Source organism: Cavia porcellus, unplaced genomic scaffold (assembly GCF_034190915.1).
Source record: "Cavia porcellus strain 051 isolate PalLab524CR breed Dunkin Hartley unplaced genomic scaffold, mCavPor4.1 scaffold_4, whole genome shotgun sequence".
In the NCBI taxonomy this organism is placed as follows: Eukaryota; Metazoa; Chordata; class Mammalia; order Rodentia; family Caviidae; genus Cavia; species Cavia porcellus.
The window spans coordinates 59,159,151-59,171,921 of NW_026947487.1; the positions used below are offsets into that span (position 1 = coordinate 59,159,151).

General features: G+C 35.2%; 1 protein-coding gene across 4 annotated transcripts in view; it reads left to right on the forward strand.

Annotated features, from left to right (window-relative positions):
- Nucleotides 1–12,771, forward strand: part of Tox3 (TOX high mobility group box family member 3) — a 100,084-nt gene that overhangs the window by 73,393 nt on the left and 13,920 nt on the right. For 2 of the 4 annotated variants that reach the window (XM_063247128.1, XM_063247129.1), the window contains exon 3: nucleotides 1,549–1,800. In XM_063247128.1, the coding sequence (XP_063103198.1) occupies nucleotides 1,549–1,800 (252 nt within the window). Of the gene's footprint in view, nucleotides 1–1,545; nucleotides 1,801–12,771 lie in introns of all 4 variants that reach the window. The other 2 variants (XM_063247127.1, XM_023560624.2) reach the window with 1 other exon arrangement.

A 12,771-nucleotide genomic window follows, 5' to 3' on the forward strand; every position in this document is an offset into this window, starting at 1 on the left:
AGACCACATTAGTGCCAAAATAACAGCGAACGCAGCCATAGGGTTATGTTCATTAGCCAACCACGTTTGTGGCCAATTCATCCCTTTGTTGCTGAGAACTCAGGGTGCTGCCGTAAAAACCTGCTATCTTGGGGTCATTGTAAGAATACATATGTCAGATAATTTAATACTTTATTCCACCTTTCATATATATCATTATGATGTGACATTTTGTGTTTATTAAATCTGCTAAGAACTTGAAAGTGATCTGTTGTCCCTCCATAGATTCCAATAGTTTATCATCTCTATTTTTGGTGAGATACAAATAATTAAGAAATATTTTTTGTTCCCTTTTCCTCTTTGAGATTTCTGCTTTGCTTTCAAGTGGTTTTTATATAATATCATCATTGATAGTTTGAAAAATGATGATTTCCAGCTCTTAATTAGTTCTCTTTCCTGGTAATAGCAGACTCCAATTATCTTGCACCAGTTCATTCTTTCAAATACTATTAATAATAAATGAACTGTCACTTTGACCCTTTGAGCTAGGAAAAAAATATCTGAGTGGACTCCCAACCCTTCACCTCATCTAAAAAATATCATAGACTTAACAACCTCATCCCCCACCCCCGAAATCTAAGAGCTCTGTGAAAGATGATTCATGTGGTTGAGAAAGAAAGCCTTGATTTATATCTAAGGCTCTCCTTTAAGCCAAAACAAAAATCTCAGTAGCAGCAAAGGAAAAAAATGCATTGAGATTTACTTAGGTTTTACAATATAATACCTATTTAAGCAGTGAGCAATATCAGTGTACTTAGTATATTTATATCAATTCAGTTCTGTGCTCTCCAGGTAGTCTTTAAAAGTTGAAGGCTGGTAGAAAATCATGTTCCAATAAATATATATTAAAATGTTCATATAAAAACAAATAACCCTCCTTATACTTGAAATAAAAGTACTAGTACCTTTTAATATGAACTATGATAATCCTTATGTAAAACCCTGCATGACACACAGTAACAATTTCCATAGAGACATGCATTTGCACTTGGGGATATACCAATAAGGATATTAAAAAACCAAACCACAAATTTAATATTACTTATTTTATAGCAGAAAGTAAATATGTGTAATGTTCACTTCTGGATTAATGTTGTATGTGTGCGCACCACAAAATCGTCAGCATTTTATGAAGCATGTGGATCATGTAAGCGGTTTGAGCTGTTTCACTAACATATCAATAAAGTGGCAATTTGTTATATAGCCAAATCTAATGTCGCTGATGCTTCAACTAACAACAAAGACAGATGTTGCTAATTAAGTACGCATTAAAAAACTGTTAATACTGATACTCCATTAAAACCATATGATAATGAGACTTAAATCTTTAATCAGAATGATCAGCAAAACTTTATATATGGAAATCTGTGTTTAAGATGTTTTCACTTGAGAAATAAATATTTATCCTAGATATGTCATATTTTCATGCAAAGTCCTTTTGCCCTGCAAGGAGGAATAAATTATAGGAAAAGAATGTGAAGATATCTCTATTTTGTTTTCTTTTAGCAGACGTTCCATACACCAAGCCTTGGGGATGAGGAGTTTGAAATACCACCAATCACACCTCCTCCAGAGTCAGACCCTGCCCTGGGCATGCCTGATGTACTGCTACCTTTTCAAGCCCTCAGTGATCCTCTGCCTTCCCAGGGAAATGAATTCACACCTCAGTTTCCCCCTCAAAGCCTGGATCTTCCTTCCATTACAATCTCAAGAAATCTCGTGGAACAAGATGGTGTGCTTCATAGCAGTGGGTTGCATATGGTAGGCACCACATTTATTGTTTGAAATAATAGTTTATCATTTGCATCAATCATGGAAAAATTGGAGAGTCCTGCCCCATTTCTCCCTGACTGTTGGTGGACATGTAGATTGTTACTGCCATTGTTATTTAAATATAGGTTGAATATTAAATCAGTGCCTGATACTGTTCTGATCAAAGTCATGGAGGATGACCAACAAATTCCTTCTGGTAAAGAATGACTTTTAGTGAGTCTGATTCATTGGTTTTGAAGTGACCAATCTTTCTTTCGTCTTTGCTTTAGCACAAAAAAGTTTATCCAGATGGATTTTGGAAATGGAGGATCTTCTGAGGTGCCTAGGTCTTTTGAACTAGTTAGAACATGACTTGCTTCCAAGTCAAGTGAAATACAAAATGTAGTACAAAGAAAGGGGGCAAATAATGCTTATAACCAGAAGAAGAAAATGTATGATGAGTTGTGTGAAATATACCTAATCATATTATTTATTGTCATAAATATCAAATAAAGCACTACAGAGAGCATAGATTACTAATACAATAATTTTGGTCCTATTTTTCTTAGTGTGCAATTATAGTGAGCAATCACTAGAGTAAATCTGTTTTTACTCTAAATCTGTTTTTTTATGTATTTTAAAGTCTTCTGTGGGGACTGTCTTTTTCCCCACCATAGCAGATAGTGTGTTTGTGTCTAGGTGAGGTACTAAGCAGACGTTTTAAAACAAGATTAATAGTGTGTAGGGCTTTTGTATAAACCCTGATAAAATGAAACAGATGTTTTGGTATAAGAAAAAAATCCTATTGCATGTTTACACATTTCTGTGCACATCGGGACCATGCCAGCAGTGTTTTTTGGTTTCATTGTTAATTCCTCAGATAACAACGTATGATTGCAAAGTATGTAGTGGATTAGCAGTGCAAAGATTCAGTGTGCTCTCTGAAATATAAGATTACTTCCCCAAATAGGATTTCCACAACATAATTTTCTTTGCCTGTGATCTCTTCTATTTGAGCTGAACATTGGGGTTTTTTATTTTTACTTTTTTTTTGTCAGAAAAGAATGCAATGAACAGTCAGGAATGGTCATTAAATATTCACAAACGTTACTCGATATCACGAATAATTGTTTCCTATGGACTTTGTTGTATTTTTGTCCCTTTGACACTAGAATGCAGGGTTCTGTCCTCTCCATCTACAGTCAGGCTGATAATGTTGTGCTTGGAAAAAAAATAAAAATAAGAAGGGTTTTTAGTGGCCAAAGGCGTGTGCAGTGTCCACTATTATTCACAGATGCTCAGTCAGGCTCATGTAAGTTGCACAAATAGTTAAAAGACCATATCACGTATGCTAAAATGTGTACTTTATTAAATTGGTAAATATTTATTAATAATATAAGAATCTGCCTTTAAATTAAACATCTGATGAATTACCTTGCCTTAAAGCTATAAAACTGTTATTGCTGCTATAAAAAAGTGTAAAGGAGGCATTTTGACTATGAAATTTCATTTCATGGTCAATTGAATTTACTATATTGGAAAGAACTAAAGATAGAATCATAAAATAATTATGATATTCACATACACTTAAAGAACAATGCTTTCACGGCCTGGCATTGGGAGAGAGGACTCAATTTTTAATGCTTCTTTCGCAATGTATGGCTAATCACTAAAGCAGTTGAATTATTTCATTGATTTTTAAAAGTATAGGCACTTCAGCTAAGTGCAGGCTGTTGTCATGGTATTTATATGGACCTCATCACATTTATTGGTGCCTTCTTGAAGTTTTGCTGCACCTAAATGCTATTTGTTTTGGCTTGAAACAAACTAATCTTGTTGAAAATTCCAGTAGAATTTCACCTTGAAGAAATGTCATGGGATTTTAAATCACAAATGTTGGAACAAAATAAAATGTACTAGGACAGAATTATGATGAATACAATGTGTCGTTGGCTTTGTTCTATGGACTACCTGACATGTTCACCTATAAACTTGAATTCAGAATCGCCAGAGGGATGGTTAAAAATAGGTTATGTCAAGGTTCTTCTATATCTCCCTTCGGGTGCAGAGTTGGCTGGCTACATCATAATACTCCACAGAAGCCTCCTTGGAGATTTCCCTTAGGAAGGTCACCACAAAAATAATAAATAACACTTTATGTATCATGCACTCAGCTTCCTAGTGCAAGTTGGATACTTCATACCTTATGCAAGTAAGAAGTTTTATTATCCAAATGATTATGGCTGTCTGTTAAGGATTGCTGTGGTGAATTAGGACTATCATACAAGAAGAAAGCCAGCTTGTTTATTTTGTATCAAACTGGCTTTTCTTCAGAGCTTCATCGGTTTTCCGATGAAGAAGTGACAGTTTGTCACATTACTGATTAGCTGCATTATTGTTGGCAACAAGCACAACATGTTTATCTTCCTTAAATTTATGCCATTATATTTAAAAACAGAGAGCAGGAACAAAAAAGGGGAGATTAAAAAGAGTCCAGTGATTAGCATTCACATTTCAAAATATGCAAATAATGCCCTAGTATTCAAAAGCGAATTGTGAAAAATTGAAAGTCGATGCATTGTGGCTTCAAAGAACAACTTGATTTGCTTGTTGTGGATACATACTATGGTTTAAATCAGGATGTGTTTGGCAAGTTAAAATCACCAGTAGAGTTGCTTAAAAATTTGTTACCTCTAAGCATTATTGTCAGTTCAGATGATCATCTGGAAATTATTTTAATCTACAAAAGATTGCAATTTGAAAAATCTACAATATGTGCTCCAAGGGTTTTTTTTTTAAACACCTCTCTATAATCTGCCCAGCCCGCTGAGTAGCATTGACATCAGTAGTACATCAATTTCAGAAAGTGGATTATTTTTACTAGACAGCTATTGTGACATATTGGGTCAGTCATAAATGAAAGATATTCATGCAAGCATGCAATACTTGTAATGAAGTCTCACTCTGACCTTCTGTATGATTGATTCTGTAATTTAGTTTTCTCAGGCAGTGCCTGAAATGAAATGAAATCATGTTGAACAAGTTTTGAATACCCACAGTGCACCAGGAGAAGAAAAATCTGCAGCCCTAGAGGGTTGAGAGAGAGCAGATGAACGATTTATCTCTATGCTATTATAGCCTTTGCCAGCATTCAACATTTCTTCTTCTTCTTCTTCTTCTTTTTTTTTTTTTCTTATTTGGCTTAAGTACTTAATTCTGCAGGTAGCTGTAAATGGGAAAATAAAATGCTGTTCAGATTTAAAATGACAGGACAGGAGTATGTGCAAGGGACTGATAAAATATCTTGAATAGAACTGACCTTTCATGTAGCTGAAAGTTACTGGGGGATTCATCCTCATAATTACCATATAGATTATTTTTATTTCTTTCCTGCAATGAAACATTTCAGAGAGCAGTACTGCTGATTGAATGAAAATTGAACTTGTTAACATTCTTTTCAGCTTAGCCTGTTGTACATAACAGAAGGTTAGCTTTGATGAATTTCAAAATTCTCTTTGATATCTAAGAAACAGACAGTAAAATAATTGTTTCTAGTCTGATATTTTATATGGCCCCAAAAGAGAATTTATAAAACACACTGATAATTCACGCATGCTTTCTTCACACCTTATATTTCATGTTTAGGGAACCGACATTTTTGTTTGATGTTGCTTTGGATTTAATTGCGATAGCGCATATTTGTAGAATTTGCTACACTGGTGCCCCAGTAATATCAAATACAGTGTTAGAAAACTGAAAGAAATGGAAGTAAAGGACTATATTTGAGTATTGAGGTGTCTGTGCCTGTGAAGGCGAGAAAAAAACATACTATAGAAAGTATGCATGCAGAGGAAAAAAAATAACCTTTTAAAATATAACACTTGTTAGTCATAATCTAGACAGATATCATATTATGGGAATTTATCCAAATATTGCATCTAAAAATCATGGGGCTTATTTTACAAGTTTTTATTTTGTATCAAATTGTTTGGTATGGCTCTGATTTTTTGTGTGTGTGTGTGCTGGGAATAGAACTCATGACCTTGTACCTGCTTATGCTGCTGAGCTAAATCCCTGGCTGCATGGCTGAATTTGAAGTTGAATTTTTTCTCTTTGTAAAATGACTTTCAGGCCATTTTTTTAAAACTTAAAGTCTTACATTAAAAGAAATGGCAGACTTTCAATTAATACATTGTTTTTAGCAATGTTGCTTAATTTGTTACAGATAAAACAGTTATTTCATGGGTCATTAATGTGTTTAATGTGTGGAACGTTCTATTAAAACAAGCCCTTATTATTATTATGAACATGTTCGTTGCCATTGTCAATAAAGCTGTATAGCTAAATTCCATGGGATGATTACCATTTAACCGTTGGGGGAACTAACAGTTTCTCAGACAAATTGAACCATTACTTTAATTGTGTTTATTTTTGGTCAAGCTACTGTCAAACAGTATTGTTATTGTAAATTAACAGTAAAAAAGGTACAATTTCCCAAAGCAAGCAGTCCACATTAAGTGAAAAAAGATCTACCTGTTCAAAGCCTAAATTACAAAACATGAAGCCATATTAACCCTTAACAAGTATTTTCTGAGCACCTACTAAAGGTTGTATGTTGTTCTTAATAACTAGAAACTGATCACACTCCTATGTAATATTCTCGTGATTATTATAGTACATTCTGTACGTAAAGCAAAAATTTAGAGTCTGAATTCTGCTTCAAAGATGCTTATCATCCAAATCCCACTTTAATTTCATTTTCTGGCCAAACTTCCTAGGCCATAGACACTTGTATTGCTGCCTATCTTTGTAGAGCAGAGAACTTCATGCCATGCAGAGCTTAAAACAAACATTCTTTATTTTTGATTGGCTTGTAAATACACTGATCTAGATCCTATGGGTATTGGCTTTAGGGTTGAATGCAGAGTCATAGGTCAAGCAGGAGTGTGTTTCAGATTTCTATCAAAGTTATTTAGCTGTTATGCCCTGTAGAATATGACTAATTCTGTGGCTTATTACATTTAAAGGAAAGTATTGTTGAAAATTACACTATAGTTTAGTTCTCTGTGTCTTTTTCTTAGGATGTATCATCAATGGTTCATTATTGTCGCAACTTAGTAGTCATGTGTAATGTTACAGTATGACTGTAATTGTAACCTGTGTATTATAATTTGGATGCCCAAATAAATCTGAGATAACTCAAGTATGTTTTAGAAGGGTAAAAGTTACGCTTTATATCAGTTAGCTCATTCCTTTTAAGTCATCCTTTGAAGTATCTCTTTTGCTTGTTTGTCACCTGTGTCCTCCCCACCAGAATAGAAGCTCTAGGAAGTCACAGTGTCACCTGATTCTTTAGCTGCTTTCTGTCATCCTTGCACCTGTAACAGTGACAGGCTTGCTCACAATAGGCCCTCACTATGTATTTCATGAGTTCAGTCCATGAATGAATGAAAGGATAATGGAAGAATATTTACTGCTTATTAAGAGCAGACTGTAAATTGAACTGAAGGAAAAGGAGTTTAAGGATTAAATGACTTTAAATGTGGGATTTTAAAAAGCTGTAAATTAACACTTGATGAGTAAGCATGATGTTGACTATGGGAAAACAAAGAAGTTACAGGATATATGAATAAAATACCATTAAGTGTTGATAATAAACTCTTGAGATTTTTATTTTGCTAAGAAACAATTAACTTTAGGCAAGACTTTCTTTTCATAGAGCTTTTATGTGTAGCTGTGTTTGATTATAACTCTGAGAGTAGTTGTTAAGTAAAAGTTATCTATTGCAGTGAAGATATTTTATGAATATAAAGTTGATGATGTGTAAGGTAGTAATTATCATTGGTCTACTTTTGACTGAACTGTATTTGTTTTAGGGTCAGTGGGGTTAGAATTATAGTAGCTAGCATAACTATGTGATTGATTCACATTAATTTGGAAATAAAATTTTAACATTCTTATTGGACATAACTAAATAATTGAGCATAAAATTATGCCCTGAATTTCATTTTGTAGTTACTATGCTATTTATTAATACAAAGTAATTTTTATTACAGCTAATTACTTAATTACTCCACTTATAAAGAGATATTGATTAAAAACTGACACAGTAAAAATATATTTAGTCACACTCTCTAACACATTTGGATTGTTTGCTTCTTAATAGGATGTTATCCTGTGTTATGAAAACCTGATATTGAACTGTTACAGAAAGTATTTATTTGTAAGTATAAATGGAAGGTACATTAAACATATTTACATATTAAAAAAATTTTTTCTGATGAAATCAACCCAGATAGAAAGAAGCATTACTGTAATGAGTAAATGTAGGTCAAACAGACTGATTTGTATAATATTTAAAGTAAGAAAATCAGTTTGAAAGTGTGTTTCTCACATTTGAAAAACATACCAACCCTCTACCTCCCCCATAATACTAGAACAAGTATAATGTGCTACCCAGGATGAAGCACCAAGAGAGATGAATGAGTGACTTTGAATGACAAAGTCAGTTGACAGGTGTGGCTCTGAAAAATAAGAGTAAACTGCATATGTCCCCCCTTCTCTCTTCCTAAAGACATTTTTATAGGACTTACAGATGTAGTGATTTACCCAGTAAGGAAGTGTCTCATCTTTCATTTTCTTCCAGTCTGGATCAAGTCAAGGAGAAAGTCTCAGTTTGGGGCTAATATATTTTCATACTTCTTATTTGTGCTTTTTAAATGAGACAAAGCAGAGCTTCAGTTCAGAGCTTTAGGCAGATCCCTATATGAATAGTAACCATAATGGTTAAACTTTCTTCTGATGATGTTTATTTTGTGTTCCTTTAGTCATGGGGGAGTCTAACTTTTCTTTTACATTAGTGATCTAAAGTTTACTTTTTCATATAAAATTGTCCAATTTTACCAGTTCAAGTAAATGTTAATGTTCAATAATGCAAATCTGAGTTATAGGTAGTTTAGGAAATGGAGAGATTGATACAGGAAATATCCATTCATTGATTCCTTGTTTGAAAAAAAAAGACAAAGAGCTGTTTTCATCAGGTGGGCAGAAGAGCAGGCTAAAGTGCTCCCTGCCCTGAGTTAGACCTACACAGACCCTAGCCTGGGGCTTGTTGGGACTGGGAGCATCTGTGATAGGTGCAATGTGTTCCTATTTGCAAGAGAACCATATTCTCACTCATTATGAATGATCTGCCTTGATTGCTAAAATTAATCCTTAGTTCTCTTCAAAATCTGGATTAAGGTGGTAGGATGAACATTTATATTTAAAATAAATCAGTGGGGCTGGAGATTTAGCTCAGTGGCATAAGCGCCTGCCTTGCAAGTGTGTGGTCGTGAGTTCGATCCCCAGTACTGATAAAAGAGAAAAAACCAAACAAACAAACAAACAAAAATCAGTGTATGCACAGTTGATTTAGAAGAGTTGCTTGTGAGGAATGGTCAGTTCATGTGTACTGGAATGAATCACCCCGTCAGATAGATAGCATATCTTTACACATTAGTGGTATCGTCCTACACTGTCGACCTGATCTAGACTTCCTAAAACAGACTCTCAAGGCCTGCAACAGCCCGCCTTGCTTTTCCTGGCCCACTGTTACATGCCTCTCATTTCCTTATCCATGGTGAGCCATGTCACATGCACATCTGGCTTAGAATGCTCTGCCCTCTTTCCTGGCTTGATGGCTTTCACCGCCCTTTATACCTAGCTCAGGGGTCCTCTGGAGAAGCATCTGTCATTTTTCTGGCTTGCGTGACCTGCCCAGTCCTGTCACATTTCACTCCTCTCTTGGCCCAGCCCTTGGCCAGCACTCCTCGCTCTCTCCTATTTTTCCAGCCTGCCACCCTCCAGCCTATCCCAGAGTGTGCACTCGTTGCTCCCTCTCCTTGGAACGAGCTTTGCCCTGGTTTGGTGGCTGGCCCATTCCTCACCTCCAATACCCATATATCTAGATGTCACCTTCTTATAGAAGACTGTACTGCCTTAATCAAATGCATCATCTTTTTCCACCAGTATCTTTTTTCTTTTGTACAGCCTATTTAATTTCTTGGTGGTACTTGTCAGTGTTTGCATCTCATTTACATGTACAATTTCTGTTCGTATGGAGAGAATATAGGCTTTGGCCATTCACCACATCCAAGTCCATGATTTCCATAGTATGTGTGTAACATGTTAGCTCTCAACAAGAGATATTTGGACACTTGCCAATGCCTGAAAACATTTTGGTTGTCACAACCTGGTGGATGAGAGGAAGCTACTGGCATCTAGAGAGAGAGGCCAGAGGTGCTGATAAACATGCTAAGATGGGGGAGAATGCCCCTCCCCCAACAGAATTTTCCAGATGAAAATGCCAATTTTTCCGAAGCTGAAAAGTCTTATCTAATGTCAGAGAACAGCATGGGACAGTAAAGAGGAGAGAACAAGTTTTTCTGAAATGCTGAGTGATTTAGCAAATGATACAATTGAACAGTACAGATAAAAGGGCAGAACTAGCTCATTAGTAGTGTACTTGCCTAGCGCATATGAGGTCCTTGGTGCAATCCCTAACACCACAAAAAATAAAATAAAGTTAAATGAAATAAATAAGTAAATAAAGTTGAGAAAGGCTCTATCTTCCAAATCTTGTTGTTGGACATGACACTGGCAGTTTCTTGAAAGCTACTGGGTACTTTGCCTTTAAGTGATAATTGGTAAATATTTTGAGGCCTAATTTTAGTAAACTAGAGATAACAACTGACCAAAAAACATTAAATTTTGGGAAACTATCTTCATGGGGCTGTGTATTTCCTTATTCTCATTACTGTTAGAAAAAAATTGTGAGTTATTTTGGAGGAGTTTATGTAAATTATTTTGACCTGAATGTTATCGTAAGTTTGTTAGTCTATTCTAAATTTTGTTTAGAGTTATATTTAAAGAATCATAAATTTCCTTGTTTTCAGAGATAGAAGTGTTGGTGTATTGGCCTTATCTGTGAAGCACATAGTAAACCCTCAGTAAACACATTCAAACTGAGTTGACATCTTTCTCTTGTTAAGTAGGAATAGTACAATCAAAGGAAACATCTTTTAAAAGTTAGGTTTTTTTTTTTTTAATGAGAAATGATTAGAGCTGTTGGAGATCAAGTTCCCCTAAGCAGTTGTTAATAATTGGTGGCCTTAAAGGAGCTTGAATTTCTAAAGACACACTTTAACCATTAATCTTCTTATACTATAATCCTTATACCTCGGAAGTTATTATCGGATAACGGCCATGGTAAATGCTAGCACATTTTGATAAGTTGATTGTGTGAGGCAGAGTTACTTGAACATATTTTAGGGTTCTTGGTGGTATGCACAGTGGGGGATAAAGATGGACTGGCAAGTTTTTGGAGCTGGGCTTTGGCAAGGCCTTGGTCCCACCATCATTATTCTTCAGGAGTGGTTTCCATATTATTCCCACCTGCAGGAGAACCCCATCTTTTTGTAGTGGAATGTAATGATGCCCTTTTTAGGACACTGACCCCTTGGGTCTCCATCAACAGAAGCTCTCAAATCGCTAGATCCATAATAAAGGTGTAATGACAAGTGGAATTCGAGAAGACCTGAGGAAACCAGGAGGAAACAACCATCTACATGCAATAGTTGTGAGACAACCAAGCATCTGTCTTCACTGATTTTCGTAGGCATTGGAGCAAAGAGTGCAAAGTAACCCTTCTGTTGAGAAAGCTGCATAAATTACTTTATCATAGTTTATCACTATCAATATACTCTGAAATTTTTTGATACTTTAAAAATTCAAGTTTAAATAAGCCTAAAAATCTAAAAAGCCTCCTAGATGATGTATATGAAAGGTAAATGTAAGACAACTTAAGGTAGCTAGCTTCATTGCCTGTCAGAGGAAGGTAGAAGTGACTTAGGTGAGCAATGATCCCATTTCAGAAGAACACAAGAGAGTGGACACACAGCTTGAATTTTCTATAAGAAATGGGCATGTTTTAGGGTAGAATGCCAATTAAAATAAATAAGGACAAAGTGTTAACATGTTAACACTTTGGTGACACAAGCTCAAGGAGGGTTGCCTACCGATACCATGCAGTATTTTAGGAGCAAAGGAGAGCAATTGCCATTAAACACAGAAGAGTGACAGTTTTTTTTTTTTTGCAAGATTCTACAGTAACAATTCTGAAATTATTATGAAAATGAGAAATATATATCATTAACATTAAATCTGCTTTTTAGTTTTTCCTGATTCAAGTGTTTAGTTTTTTATTTGTATTATATTTCAGTCACAGTTGCTCCGAAACGCATATGCTATGTAAGTGGAAAAAGTTAAGCCTTTCGCCTCTCCATCCCTCCGGTCCCACTCCTTACAATGTGGCCATTGTTAATACTGTAGGTATACATTCTTTTAATACAAAAGGGCTGTACTTCACAATTATTTTATAATTTTTCCTTTTACTTACTAAATCTTGGTTATCATTCTAGATCAGAGGTTCTGCACTGGGAGTGATTTTGTTCCCCAGAAGCCAATGTCTAGTTATTTGTTATTATCATGAGTAATGGTGGTGTTGGTGGTTGGGGGTGCTGTCAGCACTGAGTGGGTAGAAGCTAAGGTGCTGCTCAAGTGCCTACAGTGCACAGGAGGTGCCCTGCAACTAAAACTCCCTGATCCAAAATGTTTACATAGCTAAGATTGGGAAACCAATCTAATTCATTATTTTTAAAAATTTCATAACACTTTGTAGTATGAGGAGACCATAATTTATTTAACTAGCTTCCTTTGATACAGCTAAGAAACCAAATGCTCCAATTTATTTGTAATTCATTTCGTTTCCTTAAAGAGCAAAAATAATGCTTCTCAGAAAGACTCAAAATAAAGATGGTTAAGAATTCATAGACTTGTATATAAAATTAGATTCTGGGTCACTGGAAGTTGAGAGAATTTGGTTTCAGTGAAATCACAAGTCACTCTAAATGAGAAGTCTTAACAAAGTCATTTGAAAAC